General features: G+C 40.8%; 1 protein-coding gene across 2 annotated transcripts in view; it reads left to right on the top strand.

The window, feature by feature from the left end:
* piezo1 (piezo type mechanosensitive ion channel component 1 (Er blood group)) overlaps positions 1-20,396 on the top strand; it is an 87,022-nt gene that overhangs the window by 26,166 nt on the left and 40,460 nt on the right. For both annotated transcript variants that reach the window (XM_063491233.1, XM_063491232.1), the window contains exons 3-15: positions 2,014-2,179; positions 4,882-5,023; positions 7,880-8,126; positions 8,844-9,057; positions 11,867-12,038; positions 12,443-12,529; positions 13,527-13,593; positions 14,923-15,032; positions 15,115-15,194; positions 15,779-15,959; positions 17,779-17,884; positions 19,012-19,193; positions 19,354-19,502. In XM_063491233.1, coding sequence (XP_063347303.1) covers positions 2,014-2,179; positions 4,882-5,023; positions 7,880-8,126; positions 8,844-9,057; positions 11,867-12,038; positions 12,443-12,529; positions 13,527-13,593; positions 14,923-15,032; positions 15,115-15,194; positions 15,779-15,959; positions 17,779-17,884; positions 19,012-19,193; positions 19,354-19,502 — 1,903 coding nt within the window. The remainder of the gene's footprint in view (positions 1-2,013; positions 2,180-4,881; positions 5,024-7,879; positions 8,127-8,843; positions 9,058-11,866; positions 12,039-12,442; positions 12,530-13,526; positions 13,594-14,922; positions 15,033-15,114; positions 15,195-15,778; positions 15,960-17,778; positions 17,885-19,011; positions 19,194-19,353; positions 19,503-20,396) is intronic.

Raw genomic sequence — 20,396 nt, 5'->3', positions numbered from 1 at the left:
CTACTTTTTTCATAATTTGCTCCAAATCATTGAACATCTCAACGTCATTCCACATTGTAATCAGTGACTTTCCTTAAGTTTGTCACTCACTCATTTATCACTATGAGCTCAGTAGTGGTCAGATAATGAGCTCCATTTTAACTATTTTGTAACCACTGCACATTTGTCCAATTGTCACTTGTCTGTCTGTGCTGAATCCTTTACAAGCACTCTTAAAGAAAACAAACATTAGCCAAACACACGGTTCATCCTGATGGTCAGGCGTAGGTCACCCAGATTCCAGAGGTGCTGTAAAAGGTCATAAAGTCAACACTCTGCTGTAAAAAGAAGTAACACTGGTTTCAACACAGTATGTCTCACACTGTATACACTTTTTCCCTGTAATATTCACATTTTCTCAACATTTTCTCAACAACAGTGTAATTTCATCACCAACATATAGCCTCTAACCACAGTTTCCTTCACACAAACTCAGGAATCCTGTGGTAGAAAAACATTATTAAGTTGTGTGTCCTACTGTAAATCACATGATCAAATCACATGATTAACCCTCTGCTGTAGAAAAGAAATGTAAATGTTAGCGCTGCGCAGGTGTATACACACTTTCTCACAGTGACCTCTGTGAGCAACACAAGGTGATGAATAACACACCCTGGTAAATTCAAAAACATCCAGAAAAATTACAGCTAAAGAGGTTAAACTTGCAGAGTTCACATAGTCATGTGACCCATGTTTCCTCTTCTGGTCTCCTCCTGCTGCTGCAACAAGAGACACACACAGATATACATCCACACCTTTGTCATCTGGGCGGGGGTTAACTTCGCATAGTGGTGTTAAGTCAGTCAAGTCTTGTCAGCTTTTACCAGTCAGTCAGCTCCCCATTTTTTATTTTATTTTCACTCATTCATTCATTGATTCTTTCTTTGCTGATAGTGGAATCTATCTCCGCATTTCATTTCCACCCTCAGCAAAACGACGACATTTCAAAAAGAAAAAGAATTTAGACTGGATTACCTCGTTGAATCCTTTTAGACAGGGACTCGCTTCCTAATTGTCCCAATAAGTGGCTTTCTCCTGAACCCATTTTAATTTTGAAGTAAGTCACTTTGCAACCGTTCGCAACAACATGTTGTAGTTCTTCCTATTCAACGTTCAGATCCTATTCAACGTGCTTAGATGACAGAGAAATTATCAAACAAAACTTTCAGTGCACTACGAAAGTAACAAAATAAAAAGGAAAAAAAAGAAAAGAAAGGAAAGGCCTTGTTAAGTCATGACACGTGTTCTTCATCTCGGGGGGGGGGGGGGGGTTAAATCATACCAAACCTAATTGGCAGGCTGAACTTTGCAACAAAAGACAAATCATCAGCCAAATTATTCACACAAACTACTGAGTACCATTTCTTATAATGAAACTTCAGCAAAATGAACACGCCTGCCACATCATTTGTCATTTTGATTTTGGGATGTCTTTGAATTCAGCTCTCTGAAGGTTGATAATTTTCATTTCAATCAATCCGATGTGGCATCGTTCCTAATATATTTCTCAGTCCCGGAAATAATCACTGACACTGGGAAGTGTGGGCACGAGCAAGAACCATGATAAACTTTTTTCAACTTTTAGGCAAGCATCTGAAGTGACTACCAATGAGAGTGAAGTACACTAATGATTGACTTGGTAGTAAATGCATTAGAGGGTCAGCTAGTCATCTGGAGCCTGAATGTCCACAACTGACCAGTATCAGCTTCAAAACAATGGCTGACGCGCAAATTGCTTCCAGTGTGGATGCAGCGTAAGCACTTTGTCTAACATTCACACACACTCAGTCACACACTCAGTCACACACTCAGTCACACTGGGGGCAGTTCAGGATTCAGTGTCTTGCATAAGGATACTTATTCCATGTCGGTTAAATAAAGATTTATTATCTTGGTCGAATATACTGTTTTATTTATGCTGCATTTTTTAGTACATTTAACAGTTTCTGTATCTCTCCTGTCTTTGTCTTTTAGGTCACACAGGACGCTTTATCAGAGCAATATTCTGCACCAGTCTGCTATTTGTACTGGCTCATATCTGCTTCCAGACAGTACTATACACATATCCTCCTCTCAACACTGCAATAGGTGATAACTGTTCACAATGGAATACCATAACCAGACATATAGGACTGTCAAGGTAGGTAACTATGTAACTAATTCTATGAGTTGCACCATTTATCCCTGCCAGTGTCACTGATGGGCTGATTGTGGGAAATAATACAGGTCCTTCTCAAAAAATTAGCATATTGTGATAAAGTTCATTATTTCCTGTAATGTACTGATAAACATCAGACTTTCATATATTTTAGATTCATTACACACAACTGAAGTAGTTCAAGCCTTTCATTGTTTTAATATTGATGATTTTGGCATACATAACTCATGAAAACCCAAAATTCCTGTCTCAAAAAATTAGCATATCATGAAAAGGTTCTCTAAACGAGCTATTAACCTAACCATCTGAATCAACGAATTAACTCTAAACACCTGCAAAAGATTCCTGAGGCTTTTAAAAACTCCCAGCCTGGTTCATTACCCAAAACCGCAATCATGGGTAAGACTGCCGACCTGACTGCTGTCCAGAAGGCCATCATTGACACCCTCAAGCAAGAGGGTAAGACACAGAAAGAAATTTCTGAACGAATAGGCTGTTCCCAGAGTGCTGTATCAAGGCACCTCAGTGGGAAGTCTGTGGGAAGGAAAAAGTGTGGCAGGAAACGCTGCACAACGAGAAGAGGTGACCGGACCCTGAGGAAGAGTGTGGAGAAGAACCGATTCCAGACCTTGGGGGACCTGCAGAAGAAGTGGACTGAGTCTGGAGTAGAAACATCCAGAGCCACCGTGTACAGGCGTGTGCAGGAAATGGGCTACAGGTGCCGCATTCCCCAGGTCAAGCCACTTTTGAACCAGAAACAGCGGCAGAAGCGCCTGACCTGGGCTACAGAGAAGCAGCACTGGACTGTTGCTCAGTGGTCCAAAGTACTTTTTTCGGATGAAAGCAACTTTTGCATGTCAAGGTGCCAGAGTCTGGAGGAAGACTGGGGAGAGGGAAATGCCAAAATGCCTGAAGTCCAGTGTCAAGTACCCACAGTCAGTGATGTCTGGGGTGCCATGTCAGCTGCTGGTGTTGGTCCACTGTGTTTTATCAAGGGCAGGGTCAATGCAGCTAGCTATCAGGAGATTTTGGAGCACTTCATGCTTCCATCTGCTGAAAAGCTTTATGGTGATGAAGATTTCATTTTTCAGCACGACCTGGCACCTGCTCACAGTGCCAAAACCACTGGTAAATGGTTTACTGACCATGGTATTACTGTGCTCAATTGGCCTGCCAACTCTCCTGACCTGGACCCCATAGAGAATCTGTGGGATATTGTGGAGAGAAAGTTGAGAGACGCAAGACCCAACACTTTGGATGAGCTTAAGGCCGCTATCGAAGCATCCTGGGCCTCCATAACACCTCAGCAGTGCCACAGGCTGATTGCCTCCATGCCACGCCGCATTGAAGCAGTCATTTCTGCAAAAGGATTCCCGACCATGTATTGAGTGCATAACTGCACATAATTATTTGAAGGTTGACTTTTTTTGTATTAAAAACACTTTTCTTTTATTGGTCGGATGAAATATGCTAATTTTTTGAGACAGGAATTTTGGGTTTTCATGAGTTATGTATGCCAAAATCATCAATATTAAAACAATGAAAGGCTTGAACTACTTCAGTTGTGTGTAATGAATCTAAAATATATGAAATTCTAATGTTTATCACAATATGCTAATTTTTTGAGAAGGACCTGTAGGTAAATGTAGCTTACAAGTAAATGCAAAGCCTCCCACCGCTCTCTCCTTTTCTCCTCACCCTCAGCCAGTCGTGGCAGATGGCTGCCTCCTCCCTGAGCCTGGTTCTCCCACATGTTCTTTGTGTTAAAAGTTATTTTTTCCTTTGCACTTGCAATGCACTTGCTCACAGGGGGGTCACATGATTGTTTGGCCTTTCTCTGTATTATTTTAGCACCTTTAGATGAAAGCTGTTCTAAGTTTTACACTATATAAATAAGAGAATTAAAAATAAATTGAACTGAATAGATACCTGAGGAAAAAATACTGAAATGAAGATGCTTATTTTAAAACACTGCCATTAATACTTTTTCATTTGAACATAGCGCTGTACATTAAATCACATTTAATTCAATTTACGTTAATGAAAGCGCCTTTTGCATTTAAACCATCACTTATTCCCATTGTTAGAATTGCACACAGTTCTTCAAGGTACTTGGTAACTAACATCTTGGAGAAGTTGCAACACTTCTACGAACTGCCTGTCTTCTATCTTTTTGTGTTTTCCCAAACTCACGCTATGATAACGATTAGGGACCAGAGCATCTGTTGCAGGACACCTTCTTCCTGTCAGTGTGCATCTATGTCACATGGGCTGTATGCTGTTTTTGTAAAGCTGCAGATTAAACTGATTAGATTAGTATGAACTTGGCAGGAGACGACCTTAAATCTATTTGCATGAGTGCAACCTTAAATCTGGATGGAAACGTATCCTTCACTATTGCCTGTATACATTCATCTTTTAGCATTCTGTATTTATTTGGTGAAGACATTGTCTTCTATTAGTCATGTATCTAACTTTTTGCTTGATTTGCAGTAATGTGTCAAATAACATTTGAATAAATCCAGTGTTCCTAACAGAACATCCATACATCCACCATGCAATGTGAATATATTTTGTGCATGTCTATGATATCCCTGAAATGTTTTAGATGAGTTGAGATAAAATGAGATATACTTTATTTATCCTATAATTGTAACAGCCTTACATGTGCACGTGTGTCATAGGCTTCCCTTGGAAGACCCTTGGAAAGTGGCACGTCTTCTGTGCCCAGACCTTGGTGTGTGTATAGTTGCATTGGTAACAGTCATCCTCTGCAGCAGATTGGTCAGGAACAGAGAAATGGTGGCTGCTGCCAACATTACATCGGTGAGTCTCTTTGCATATGTTTAAATGTGTATCTTTATGACAGGAAACCAGCAGTGTGGTTGTGCTGAAATCAAAGAAGTCACAATATTACACATAAAAATTATATATGATAGATTGACAATCATTAGTGCATGCAGCAAGGAGAAAGTAAAAACAAAATTGTGTTGTTGTTTTTTGTCTTTTAGCATCACAGCAGGTTGAAATACAACCTCAGAGGAACAACAACACATGTCATTTTTTTCATCAAAAACTAAAGTAGACTGTGTGAAAGATGAAGTCCTCTTACAAATAGTTGATACTCACACACAACTGAGTGTGATAATCTGTGCCTCACCAAATCAAGTAAATGGATATTAATCAGTGAAACCAATTACAGATTTTTCATTAAATTCCTCAAGTACAGTACTACTCAAAAGTCTTGAGTCAGCCTTCAATTCTTTATATGTTGCTAGGAAAATGGGTAATGGGTACAGCAATTTATCAAAACATTGTCAAACATACATACAAATACAGTAGGTAAGGCAAAAACAAGGGGTGTGCAATTCTTACTACCTGGAACATCAATATTTGGTATGACCACCTTTATTCTACAGCACAGGCTGGACTCTCTTAGGCAATTTTCTTATCATTTATTCTATTTCTGAAGTCTACTTAAACTTAATTTTTTTCTATAACTACAATTATTTTCCAGCCAGTCAGAATTTTTGCACACTGAGAGCAGGTCCGCAGATGTCTGTGCGCACACAGAGCAGAGATCTGAGCAAGAGCAAATGCCAACAACTGAGCGAGAGGGGCTGTTATTGTGTGTGTGGATGGATAATACTTTCTTCTTTGAGAACAATAAGCCTTAAATCACTGGTGATCTGAGAAAAGCCTAATTAAAAGAAGGCTGGCTTCTACAGAGGAGGATTAGGGCCTCCTCTGATTAAAGTCAGAATTCTGACTTTAATCTGAGAATTCTGACTTTTTTCTCAGAATTCTGGAAAAGAAGTAAAAAAAAAAGAAAAAGACATGCCCACTTTTTTTTCCTTTTCCCTAGTGGCCCTAATCCTCTTCCGTAGCTTTCAGGTCTGGGGGCAGGGAAGAACTGGAAAGTGCATAACAGGCTGAGGGTGAATTCACAGAAATGCAAGAATTCCTACAGAAGGAAGCTCGAGGGCAAACTCGAGCAGAACAACAGGAGGGATGGGTGGAGTGGAGTGAAGAAAATCACTGGGTTTAAGGTGACAGATGGACAGCCATCACTGCAGTGGGCAGCCTGGAGGGGGTGAAGAGCCATTTATTCAACAGGTTTAGTTTCAGCTCTCTGCTGCCTCCTCTGCTAAACACTTGTTTGGGTGCAGTGCAGGAGCGTCTCACAGTGCTGTCTCCAGTCCCGATCATCTCGATGCCTCAGATTTTCACTACAAGTCATGCCATCTACAGAAATACTGTAATAATTCTGCAGTGGTTACATGTATTAATTAAGAACAGGGGGAGGAGGACACAAGTGGATGGTTTAGTGAGGTGGTGTGGGAGAAATCACCTGCTTCTGAATGTGAATAAGGGAGCTCTGGGGAGGACAGTCCATACCTAAGCGTGTGTTTTTTCAGGATTGCTTTGACTGCATTGGTGCTGTGTTTGGGATCAATGTCATGTTGAAAAATAAGCTGACATGAAAGCATCATGTCAGATGCTTTCCACATGGCATTGCAAGTTGGATCAAAATATGATGGTACTTGAAATAGAGCCCCAAACCATGATGGAGCCTCCACCATGTTTTACAGATGGCTGTAGACTCACTGTTGGATCTCTCTCCTGACCAACCATACTCATAACAATTTGAACCAAATTTGTATTCATCAATCCATCAGACTTGTTGCCACTGATTTTCACCTAGTTCTTCTGTAATTTGGCGTAACTCTGCCTATTCTTTTCGTTTCCTTCCTTAAACTCCTAAGACCCGAACTCTTTCATGGCATGCATTTTTAATTTCTCTTTGCGATTTGGGCTGATTCGGACCCGATGAATGAAAAAACAAAGAATTATCTTTTTACCTGATGTAGTTTCTGGTAATGATGTGCAAAACTCTTTATTTGTTGTCTGAACACAGCAGCATTTTTCCTGAGTACAAAAACAAAATGAGAAACAACAATTGTGCCCCTTTGAGCAATATAGCTAATTTAAGGTGCTGCTAACAGTTGCAGGAAGGCGTATGTCTGTAACAAAGTAAAAAAAAGTCAAAGATTTCTGAACATCGCATAAAACATGAAAAATTTCACTCCAAAGCTGCTACTTCAAACATGGGAACATGTTCACACCTATATGTGTAAAATGTTCTATTGTGGTCTAACAACCTAAAATGTGAGTCCACATTTAAGAGGTTAAGAATTTCTTCCTTTTTACCGAGACCATTTCTTCTGAGACTTCAGTGAACAGTACATGAGTTTCAGATACTGTTCATCTACTGTAGTTTTTATTTTTTAGGCCTCACACCTTTACTTTTGCCTTATGTTTGTTCACTTGCCACATATTGTTACAATGCACCAGGTCAAAATATAAAAGATGCGTTCTTTTGTAAGCAGCCGATGTCTAAAGAAAAGCTCTGAAATACACCCAGAAAGCATTACAAAATATAATGAAATAAAGATTGGCTCAAGACTTTTTGCACAGTACTGTATATTCAGATTTCTACATTTATTTCATCAGATTTTTACATCAGTAGATAATCATACAGTGAGCTGAGAATGTGTCACATGGTCCGCAGAAATAAAGTGTAGGATATTAGCTGCAGCACTACTCCTGTAACCGAAGAAATCCTCTGGATGATGTAATTTATAAAGCATGTCTTTCTTTTTTTATTCCTACACATCTTAGCTAGAACATAATTCAACAGACGACACAGAAGACGTTGGGGATGATGATAACAGTGACTGTGATGATGATAATGAAGAAGAGGCAACAGGAGAGGAAGATGAAGAAGAGAGGTCATTAGCTGGTGATGCTGATGAGGTTTCCACAGTAACCAGAGCCAAGCAGTTGGCTGAGCAGCTGAAGGCTACAGCCCAGAAAGTTCTGCGGGACCTGGGGAGGATCTTGGCGATTAGCCTGCTGGGTCTGGCTGGTGAGATCTTATCATCCTGTGTTTTGTTTTTTGTTACTTTTTATTACCCCTAATTTGTAAAAGGCCGATGGGGTGTTGTCGTCACCCTGCTGTGCGAGCGGGTGACGCGGACACCCAAGTTTGTGGACACGATAACTCGAGAATGAAGGGACATAGATTTCAAATTGATACCAAAGGTGCAGGTACCAGGAGGCTGAGGGGGGCCACTGGCTGCCGCAAGTATTTTTCTTTTTTTTTGCCTGTCTCGAATAGCAAAAAAAAAAAGATTGACAGGAGATTTGGAAAAACAGGGAAAACAAGAATAAATGTCTAAAATCTCAAGAAAGAACTGAAAGCAAAAACGCAGCCGAAATACGACTGATGTTTTTTACGTGACGGCATTTTGTTTGTTTGCCCAGACAAAAGCTACAAGTTGATTTTGCTTCATTGTAATGTAAAAAAATAAAAATTCTAAAGGAAATCCATGTCATCTCATGAAATTCTCGTTCATCAACATAGTCAAACAGTGAAAATCTCGATCATAAATGACCAAATCACCGTCTGACTCATGACAAAGATTTATCTGGATTTGCGTAAAAGCTTACAGTTGCTCTTTAAGAAATATTGTATTTTTCCTTTAAGACACAAAGGAGCATAAAACTTTTAATAGGCCCACTTTGTTTGTAGTTCATTTTCTTTGTGTACATTGCATATAAACCTCTGACCTTTTCTTTATAGGGATCACACTGCCATCTGCCTTCTCAGCCATTTACTTCCTGCTTTTCATTGGTATTTGCACTTGGTGGGCATGTCATCTTCCCATCAGCCACCTGGGTTTCAATGCGCTGTGTGTGATGGTGGGCTTCTTCACTGCTGGCCATATGGTGTGTCTGTATTTATACCAGAGTCTGCTGGCCCAGGCCCTGTTCCCCCCACAAAACCTGTGGGCCAGGTAAGTCTTCATAATAACAGATTATATACATATGCACCCTAGAATTACAGGGGACAGTGAACCTTTGGTTACATCATTTCATATCGTGCATGGTTATTCAGCAGATTTCAACAGAAATAGATGCCACATGACCGTAGGCAAAAGTGCTATTTCATCAGTGTTGCAGGACATGTAACTTGGGGGAAAAGGGAACTCCAGTTGACATGACGAAACCTCTGGCAGTGCCAGTTTTTGGCAGGGCAGCCCTCTGTGGGGAGAGGGGGAAGAAAAGAGGGAAAAGGGAGTAAAGGAAGACAAGGACAAACCCCACACTATGAGATACAGAGAGACGACGACACGTAAGGACGTGCTGTACATCATGAGTGAGAACAAGTGACTGGAGAAGAAATGCTCAGTGCATCATGGGAAGCACCCAGTAGCCTGAGCCTAAAGCAACATTGCAACAGCCCAACAGTGCTTTGTTAAAGGCAACGTTTGAAGCCTAATCTTAAAAGTAGAGAGGGTGTGTGTCCCTCAAATCCAAACTGGTTCCACAAAAGAGGGGCCTCTAAAAACCCTGCAGTGCTCTGATAGTGTGATATGGTACTATAAGGTCATTAAGATAAGATGGGGCCTGATTATTGAAGACCGTGTACACGTCTTGATACAGTTGGGTCAATAATTTATTGCACAAACAGATTTGTAACAGTGGATTTTACTGTCAAGATATAACTGAAGTGCAGACTTTCTAATCTAAACAAATAAAAATATTTGAATTCATTGTTTAACAGTTTATTTGGATTTTTTTAGCTCAACACTGGTCTCTCTCTGTTGCGGTCGAATCACTTTGAGCCTCATATTTAAAAAGAAATTCCCTGTCAGCCTTTTGTCCAGTTATTTTTGAACCTCTGATATTTTTGAGCCTCTGTTTAAAGTAGCTTTACTTCCTCAACAGATAATCCAGAATTTGTGTTAAATCCCTTAAATTAGAGCTGAAAGTCCACACTTGGGTCACGATTTACAGAGTCAACAATACAAAATTTTGCGTTGTCCAACAAACTGACCTGTTTTGGTCGGTTTTAACATTTGAGTAATAAAGATCTCATCTTTGTGGTGAAGTGACTGTGAGAGGCCAGTATTTAAACACATATAATTCAGCCTACAACAATAAAAGTGTAATTTGCTGTGCCCTTCCCTTCATGCCTGTAAACCCTCCTTAATTGTATCAGTACACATATATTCATCTGTGGCTGTGAAATTTCTCTTTGCACCAGAAGTCGGGTCAACTATTCAAGTTTACTGACAAGAAACGAAATGAACGCAGTGTGACTGTGCTGGCATGACAGGTATGAGTGGAATGAGCCTCCACTGGGGTTTACGATCTCTCTTCTTCTCAGTTTCTTCCTCATGACGTCACTGCCCTCTTGGCAGGTTTCTGTATCGGTATCACTTAGCCAGCTGTTCATCAGTCAGCCTAGTCGACGTTTACCCAGCAAACATACTCCACTGTCATAAAACTGAGTCTGTGTCTCTTTAGTGAAGCTGACGGGAAAATAGTCAAATGTTCAACAGAGATTCTTTGCAAAACAAGTAAATATGATAGTAAATTGAAATCTCTGTTGTGCTTTTAATTCCTATGCTTTTCATTGTCTAAGGTAGGCTGATGATTGCCAGTCTGTTAATGTATACATTTTCCAATATGAAGAAACGTTGTATAAATAACTTGTGATTATTATTATTAGTACTTTAAAAGAACTCTTAACTTTTTTGATATTACTGTGCCATGTCCCAGGTGTCAGCTGATCTTAAGCTTAACACTTTATTTGATCACTTTGGAACATATTTGGTAACATCAACATGAGCCTAAAGATGAGTTCAACTCTGAGCTGTGTAAAAAAGACTATTAGAATTTTGATGAAGGCACAGCTGTTGCATATGACTGAAGTGTGTCTGTAACGTGGATGGTGAAAGAAGTAATACGATTCTGTTCCTTCATTTATCCCAGGAGGGGAAATTGTTTACTGCATGTAACACAGGTCATGCAAATCTGTGACCCAACGTACTTGTACTTGTGTTATTAGTGATGAAAGACATGTTCCCAACTTAAAACCCCAAAACAAACAAACAACCCCCCAAAAAATGTGTACTAGTGTATCCCACCAAAAATTTGAAAAAGCTTTCTTCTTTTGTCATTTAATTCAAAAAGGTTATTCTATGTTCAGTACACAGTTCCTGCTTGTTCAGTGCACACAAACACAATCATAGGAAAGACTGCTCATTGGATTGTTGAGATAATGACTCACAGAGGTAAGCCACAGACGCACATTGCTGGAACAAAGCATATCAATGGAAAGCTGACTGGAAGTGAGACTCCTGAGATGACAGTCAAGAAAACCCACCGAGAACCCTGCAGGGAATCTATTGTTGTTGTCAAGAGGAGAGGTCAAGGGTCGGACTTGAACTTGGGCCACTGTGTTCTAACCATGTAGTATGTGGTGGCCGCTCACGCTAAACCAGCACCCGTGAGAAGCTGCATTTATGATTTTAGTGAGCTATAAGCCATAATCATCAAAGTTAAAACAAAAGAACATCTGAAATACTTCACTTGCAAACTTTACTGAATTGACTGATGCTAATCGTACTTTAGCATTGTGGCTACGACTCTACATCTTTGCTTATGGTCATTAAGTCTGTCTATGGTGCCAAATTTCCACTGATCACACCTGATCATCATGTTCTAGATCCTCACATACTTATGGTCACAACAGTATTAGTAAGTCATTATTAACACAGGTGTATTCCTCGATTTCTTTCTCTTTTTTCTGCCTAGACTCTTTGGTCTGAAGGACATCATCATACCAGGAAACTGCACCCTGCCCTATGACCTTAATCTGAACAGCAGTCATGACTGGCCCGTTTATGTCAACCCAGGAATCCTCTTTTTGCTCTATACTACCATAGTGACTGTTCTCAGAACAGGACGTCATGGAGGCTCTAACGCGGTATCTCCTCACTCACTCTTTTTATATTATAATATATCATTATATTCTCTTAGTGCTGAATGTGCCTCCACTGGCTTTTCTTTGATAAAGTATTTAAACATAATGAAAAGCTTTGTTATCGTATCAAATCTCACATATTGAAACAGTGTTTATACAAAAACCCAAACATATTGATATTCAAAATATAAAAACAAACAAACATAATAAACACAGACTTTTATGACAAAATAACTCTTTTATTGAAAAGATTTTTTACGTCGCTCATTAGGAGAGCAAAGAGGCCCAGGTGGGTTTAACATGGCACACAGACAGATTCTGCAGCTGATGGACTTTTGTACCTGCCACGTGACTTTTGAAAAACTGTATTTTCTGATATCTTCTGAGCGCTTGTTCTTTTTCTGCAGGAAAAGCAGCAACAGGAGAAAAGACGAGAGAGAAAAGAAGAGCTGGTGGAATTACAGCCTTGGAATGAACAAAAAGACGACACACAGGTAGATCATTTCTATTAGCTGTACAAAAGGCTCTATTTGGATTTAATAATCTATTGTCTACGGCTGATATTTAAATAGAGATTCTTCTTCTCTTCTGTTTTTTTTTATATCGTACTACAGAAATGCTTGTATATCTTCACTATATATCCAATTCAGTTTCAGTTGTATAGCCCCAAATTACAACAGCAGTCGCCTCAGGGTGCTTTATATTGTAAGGTGTAAAATATATTGTAATGGAGTTCCACAGGGTTCAGTGCTAGGACCAGTTCAGTTTACATTATGCATGCTCCTCCTAGGCAGTATCATTAGTAGGTATAGCATACATTTTTACTTCTGTGCAGATGACAAACTGAGGTTATTGTACTTGGCTCTAAAAAATCGTAGAAATACAGTGTCTAACCAGATTCTTACTCTGGATGCCATTACTTTGGCCTCCGCTAACACTTGTTAAATCTGGGACTAGTTTCTTCCATTTTTGTACAACATCTCTAAAATTACAAACACCTTATCTCAGAGTGATGCTGAAAAACCCCAGTTCATGCATTTATTACTGTTAGACTGGACTATTGTAATTCATTATTATCAGGATGTCCTAAAAGCCTTCAGTTAATCCAAAATGCTGCAGTAGCCGATCTCCCTGATTAAGCACTGCTAACTTACTTGTGGTTCCTGGGATAAAACTTTCCTTTTTGCTAAAGCATATAGTTGAGGCTGGATCAGGTGACCCTGAATCCTCCCTTAGTTACACTTCAATATGTTAAGGCTGCTGGGGGCTTCCCATAATGGGGTGTTTCTTCTTACTCATACCAGTATCGACCATGCTGTTCTTTGTGCTGCCATCCAGATAGGGCTGGAACTATTTAATATTTAAAACTGTCATATACCCTCCACATAAGTACAAGTAAACATCTGTGTGTGTGTGTGTGTGTGTGTGTGTGTGTGTGTGTGTGTGTGTGTGTGTGTGTGTGTGTGTGTGTGTGTGTGTTCTATGTTTCAGGTCGTACTCTTGTCTGTACCAACAGAAAGCGGAGGGACTGTGACCGAAGACAGTCAGCCCTATCTCGGTACCAGCTGCTATTTTTCACAGAAATGACTAACCAGTATAACTCACCCAGTATGGAAGTGTGTCAGAAAAGAATCAAACAGTGGACAGCTGTTATAGGACTGACCGGAGGACATCAATCTGACAGCCTGAAATGAATCATTTATGATATAGCCCACAAAAATGTGAAAAAAACAGTGAACGATATTCTGTGGACGTCACTGACTTTTTCAGCTTAATTGAAAAACAACATTTAATTGTCTTTGAGGGCCTACAGATAGAGTATACTCAAACAAAAAAATGAGTTTTAATAGATGAAAAACATATCACTTATAAGTACACCCAACAATTATCTGGGATCAGGGGTCTCAGGTTTGGTGCCAGTGAATATCACCCCCCTTATGACCTCAGCCACACATAAATGACCATAAGTTATGTGACTGAGATACTTGCTTCCTGCAGCTCTAGCATAACTCAGTCTAACACGAAGGACCCCAGACTCAGCCAGAAAGCTGCCATCATGGTAGGTTTACATTTACAATATGTTCACACGAGTGCGCTGATTCATGCATCCAAACAGTGTCTGACTTTCCAGCACGGCTTCACCTCTACGTGTCCACTGAAACAGAGGAGGCAAAATCACACAATTACTGTCAAAGGTGTGCTGACCAGCCTCCACTGGCACTGCCCCCTGAACCCACCCCTCCCCTGCAGCTGATGCACAGACCACATCCCGCCACATACCCACGTCCCCCGACTTAGGCAGGGGAGCCATCGAGCTTCTGCTAGTTGCACTTGGTTTAATCCAATGTCATAGAAAAAAGAGTAGTGCCTAAGCGGTTCAGGGGCATGGTATAAGCACCATATTACCTGCCCCGCATCCAGGAACCCTGGTGCTTTCAGGCGATCCTTTACCAGGATTACAGCCCGTTTCCCTCCAGGTGTTTTTGAGTGGCTGCTGCCTGCTCCCGGTGGATCATTGTGAGCTCCACCACCATCGTGGTTAGCACCTCCACCGGTTGAGGCTGTCGCAGGCCTCACACTGATGCACTGGGCAACTCAGGTTTCAGTGATACTTTGACACCCAGATTTTAGGAGCTGGGGATTAAGTCTCTGAACTTGTAATTGGTAGACAACCTGTCCACCTCCTCCTGTGCACCTCCTGAGCCACAGCTGCCTCTAGATCTATAATATTGTAGTATTTAATGTGACTGTCAGAGGGAGATCCAGTCCCTGCTGTGCCTCAGAACCTATGAGCTGTCACAGCTGCTTTTTTCTCGTTTTACCTCAACAAATGGTTGTTGGAGGTCTAACGCAACATTGTGAAAATGAATATGACTCTTTTCTTTAGGTGCAGAGGCGAATGTGGCCTGCAGTGGGAAACAGAGTGAAAGCCCATTCTTCCTGCTGGGAAGAGTGGTCATGCAGCAGAGTTACGTCTGTGCTCTCATAGCAATGATGGTAACCATGAAGTTCTGTTCAGACTCACTTCAGCACCTGCAGCAGCGTCACAGACTTTCACACACAGTCACTTTGTGTCCAGGTTTGGAGCATCACATACCACAGCTGGTTAACGTTTGTGCTGCTGCTGTGGGCGTGTCTCATTTGGATCCTGCGTGCGAGGTACTGTTACCACACGTTTGTTACACATTAGCACATTTGTGACAGAACAAATCAAGAGTCTGCTACATGACCTGGTTATTGTGTGTAAAAATGTTAATTGATACTTCTTAAATATTTATTAATTATTCCTCTAATTACTTCTAATTACGTTTGATTTTTTAATTAGTTTAGTGACAGAACTACAGAATTCCACACAAATTTAACACCTTCTAGAGGTTAAAAAGCTCAATACTTACTTAATCCTGACTGTGTATCTATCAGACCCTGATGAAAACTTGGATTGGTCTTAATCAGGTCTGGTTGCTTGCTTCCAAGAATAAATTTGTTATATAAATTTATCCCAAACAGAGTGCCTCAGCAACTCCTCTTTTATATATTAAAAAAATCATTGATTGTGGATTTTGTTAATAATAACTGATAATTAAGAAGATTACAGATATTGTAGGGAAAAAATACATCACACAACAACAATTATCAATTGCAGTGGAAAAAGTGTTTTTTAACCATTGTGCATTTAAAATTGTTTCACAGTATTTTAATAGTCTGATTGAGTTGGGGGCGGGGGGCGGGGTCTGTGTTTTCAGGCGACATGCAGCCACATTGTGCTCTCCATTCATCCTGCTCTACGGCTTGGCTCTGTGCTGTCTGCAGTACGTCTGGGCCATGGAGCTTCAACCTGAGCTGCCCACTACAGTGGGAACCATGAGCCTCGGACAGCTAGGACTGAAAAGAACCCAGTACCCCTGCCTGAGACTGGGAGCTATGGTAAGAAGAGAGCATATGTGACATGATAACGAAGTTATGAAATTGTGACGAATTGTAACATTCAGCAGGATGTTTACCCAGAAATATTCATCGTCACTGGCAAAAGATAGTGTTTGGCTTTACTGGGACTTATTGGTCTGTACAGCTCCTAGAAGGTTAAACTGTCCAGTTCTCACCATGTGCTCTCAAACAACAACAACAATAGCAGAGCTGGTTTCTGAGATAATCTCTACGTTCTTACAGTAAAAGATACTCACTGATGTTGGACAGAGGCTGAATGTGCAAGAACTGCATCTCGTGCTCCTCTAAACCACAGCGCTAATTCTTAACCTGACTTGATCTAGTAATTATAAAAGTACTCTCGCTCTATGGAGCGAAACTCAACACAGTGAAACAGAATAAAGACACGCATAACAACAGATGAAGGATGAAAACAGCTTCATCACTTTTGCAGCTCCACTTGTGTCTGTTTATTCTACCACAGAAACCTTTGAGCACAGTGATGCACAGAAACACTGCAAACATGAACAAAAACATCAGTGTTGGAGGGAACACAACAAAGTAACAAAGACAGACGCACTGCTGCTTAGCCAAGAGCCAGCTGTTGGTAAATAAGCTGAAATATGACATTTAGTTTTGTTAAATACTGACTTGGATAATATTTCTAACATGTGCTGTTAAGCCAGCCTTAGCCTTTTGTTCTCAGTTCAGATAGTCTGATGGAGCAGTCAGGCAGGAGGAAAAGAGGAAGCCCTCAGAGGAGATTCATGGATGGAGGACATATAGAGGAGGATGCTGGGAGAAGCAGGGAAGCAGATGGTCCACTGTGGGAACCCCACTGTGGCTGAGCAGCTGAAAGAACAAAAAGAGATTTTCAAATAAAATTCTGATAAAATACTATATCTGTTACCAAACTCTTAGTGCTTTTATAACAGAGCAAGGGACGCTTATGTGTGTTTGAGGAATCTCACCAAGGTGGCAGGAATCATGAAGAAGGAGGATAGGCTGTTAGCAGCAGAACTGTGTCTGGGCCATCGGTTTGTCTTTCAACAAAACCCACGGTGCTCCTGGTGAAGAACGACGAGACCAGATCAGCGTTACTGACTGCCTGCACAAAGCCCTGACTGGGGGGTAAACTGAAGGCCAGGGTCTATGCCAGAAGACCATCAAATCTGAAGGAGCTCGAGGGAATCGCCAAAGGAGAGCGGGAATAGTCCGGAGACGTGTCAGCCAGTAGCTTTGGCTGCTTTCTCACCACAAAGCTGACGTTTCATGTTGGACTAATCTGGTTTGGTGACTGGAGATCAGACTGGACATTGTGTTGAGCACATTCAGCCCCTCCTTGGGCAAAATACTGAACCCATTCATTGATCAGAGTGTGAGTGTGACAGAAAATACTTAGGGTATAGAATAAAGTGATGTATGAAAGTGTGTGTCCGTGCATGAGTGAGGCTGGTAGTGAATAGCACTTTGGAGTCTCAACATTATTTTCCTTTCAGTGCCCTGCATTGGGCAAGGTAACACGGATCCTTGATTATCCCGTTGTTTTTGTGCAGCTTGGCTCATTTTTGTCTATTTGGTTACATTGTGTGTAATTACTGTACAGACCATTGTTCTCTGTTTTGTCTTGTGTGTATTTGGTTTTATTGTTGATTTGCTGGATGCTCACCAATTATGTTTTGCATGAATTTGCAAAGTAAAATCACGCTGCTGGTTGCGTTTGTACTTTTTTGTATTCTGCGTGTCTTAAAACTGCACTTGTGGTCTTCATGTTCGTCTGCCTGTTTTCAATCCTTCTTTTTTCCCTCTGTCTCTCCAGCTTTTATTTACCTTAACCTTTTGGCTGTTGGTACGTCAGTCAGTGAAGGAAAACTTCAGCAGGAAAAGGAAAATAGCCACACCACTACAGGAAGTCACTACAGGAGGTCAGAATCACACACACAACTTCACACAGACCTGCTGAATACCACCAACTCAAAACATAATGAAATGATTTAGATTTTTTTTTCATGTCAGTAATTAGATGTTAAAAATTCTGGTAAAATAAGATATACTGTATTTATCCCAGAGTTGGAAAATTCCTTTATTGCAGTCTTTAATTATTAAGTTAAACACATCAAAAATACAACAAATAGCTTAAATAAGTAGAATCGTACAATATGACAGAACGAATATCATAAAAAGTTTTAAAAACCCAAAACATCGATTCAAACTGGATCATGATAGTCAGCGATGGATTACCACTAAAAGTAAAGGACACATCCCGACATCACAAACACTCCAGTTCCTCTGCCAGTCTGAGTGAGGTCTCGATCATTCAAAATGTTTATTTTCCAGCACTGTGTGTGGGAAGTTACACATTTCCATCAAGCAGAATACTACAGTATACTACGACACCACAGATGTCTCTCTTACCTTTTTCATTTAGCTGCAGCTCTGCAGCCGTCTCCTCTGACATAGCAGGTCCCGTTCAGCCTGTGTGGGAGCAGTGTGGCTCTCCACTGTTACTGTGCTGTGGTCAGCAGACCAGAACAGCTCATCATAGCTTTCTATTTACTTTTTGTTTTCTAGCTATGGCAATATGTGAATGTGTCAGAAATGCAGAACAGCTGCATTTAGCGTTGGACTGGTTATGAATCACAGACATATTGAGCTCAGCTGCAGTCACACCCTCTGTGTTGGAGAGGTAACTGAACCGTGTCCACACAAGACCAACCAACAAAATATGAACAATGTGTCACAGCTGCTGTGAACTGATGCAGATTGTTTACATTAATGAGTAACAACATGTTATCGATACTCTTTCGTTTTTATGATCCAAACTAAAGTTTCAGGTCCAAACTGGATCAAAAATGTCCTGACACGTAGTCTAAAACCTCCACATCAAGTTCTAGTTGTGTTCTTGGCTTCAACTGACAGCTTTTTACACAAGTATTTGTTTTCTACACTAGTGATGTGTATAAATGATGAGTTTATATGACTGTTTTCCGTCTTTTCTGTCTCACCGTAAACACCTAACCCTGGTTTCTTCCTAACATCTCGTCCTTATTAGACGAGGAGGCTGGTAATGAATCTGTGCTGAAGGTTCTGGGAGGCATGGTGATGAGCTGCTATGCCAAATACTGGATCTACGTCTGTGGAGGGATGTTCATCATGGTGTCCTTTGCTGGAAAACTTGTTGCATACAAGATCATCTACATGCTGCTGTTCCTGCTCTGCATGTGCCTTTATCAGGTATGCAGATATCTCGTAGACATCATTTTATTATACCAAATAAATGGGGTCTGGCAAACTTGTGTTAAACTGTGTTAAAACGCCTCCTCGAATGTTTTGTATTTCATAATAAATAATTTTAAAAATCTCTTTTAACTCGTAACTTGTTCCTATTTTTCAGGTTTACTATTCTCTGTGGAGGCGCCTGCTAAAGCTCTTCTGGTGGCTTGTTGTGGCCTACACCATGCTTGTGCTGATTTCCATCTACACTTACCAGTTTGAAGACTTCCCTGGATACTGGAGGAACTTGACTGGTTTCACAGAAGTACAGTACGTGCTTTAACTAAAGCTTTTTTAATCCTATCCTGTCTGCACCGTTTACCTGCCTGTGTACAGATTTACAGTATGCAATAAGAACATTCTGTAATATGTATTATATATATTATTTACACTGAACAAAAATATAAACGCAACACTTTTGTTTTTGCTCTCATTTTTCATGAGCTGAACTCAAAGATCTGAAACATTTTCTACATCACTTCCATATACTGTCCACAAATCTGTCTAAATCTGTGTTAGTGAGAACTTCTCCTTTGCTGAGATAATCCATCCCACCTCACAGGTGTGGCATGTCAAGGTGCTGATTAGACAGCATGAATATTGCACAGGTGTGCCTTAGACTGCCTGCAATAAAAGGCCACAGTTTTGCTTAGGGGGGGGCTGGAACACGCTGTTGTATATGCTGTTCCAGAACATCCCAAACATGCTCAATTGTTGACATGTCCGATGAGTCTGCTGATCATGCAGAACTGGGATGTTTTCAACTTCCAGGAATTGTGTACAGAACCATATGGGGCCGTGCATTATCGAATGTGAGCATTTGCCCAATAAAGTCGGTTAGACAACGAACTGCAGTCAGACCCAGACCCCGATGAGGACGACGAGCATGCAGATGAGCTTCCCTGAGATGCTTTCTGACAGTTTGTGCAGAAATTCTTTGGTTATGCAAACCAACTGTTGCTGCAGCTGTCCGGGTGGCAGGTCTCAGACGATCCTGGAGATGAACATGCTGGATGTGGAGGTCCTGGGCTGGTGTGGTTACACGTGGTCTGTGGTTGTGAAGCCAGTTGGATGTACTGTCAAATTCTCTGAAATGCCTTTGGAGATGGCTTATGGCACAGAAATGAACATTCTTTTCACGGACAACAGTTCTGGTAAACATTC

This window comes from Pelmatolapia mariae, linkage group LG13 (assembly GCF_036321145.2).
Source record: "Pelmatolapia mariae isolate MD_Pm_ZW linkage group LG13, Pm_UMD_F_2, whole genome shotgun sequence".
Lineage (NCBI taxonomy): Eukaryota > Metazoa > Chordata > Actinopteri > Cichliformes > Cichlidae > Pelmatolapia > Pelmatolapia mariae.
Note: the sequence above shows the minus strand (reverse complement) of the source record. Positions and strands in the feature narration are given on the sequence as shown.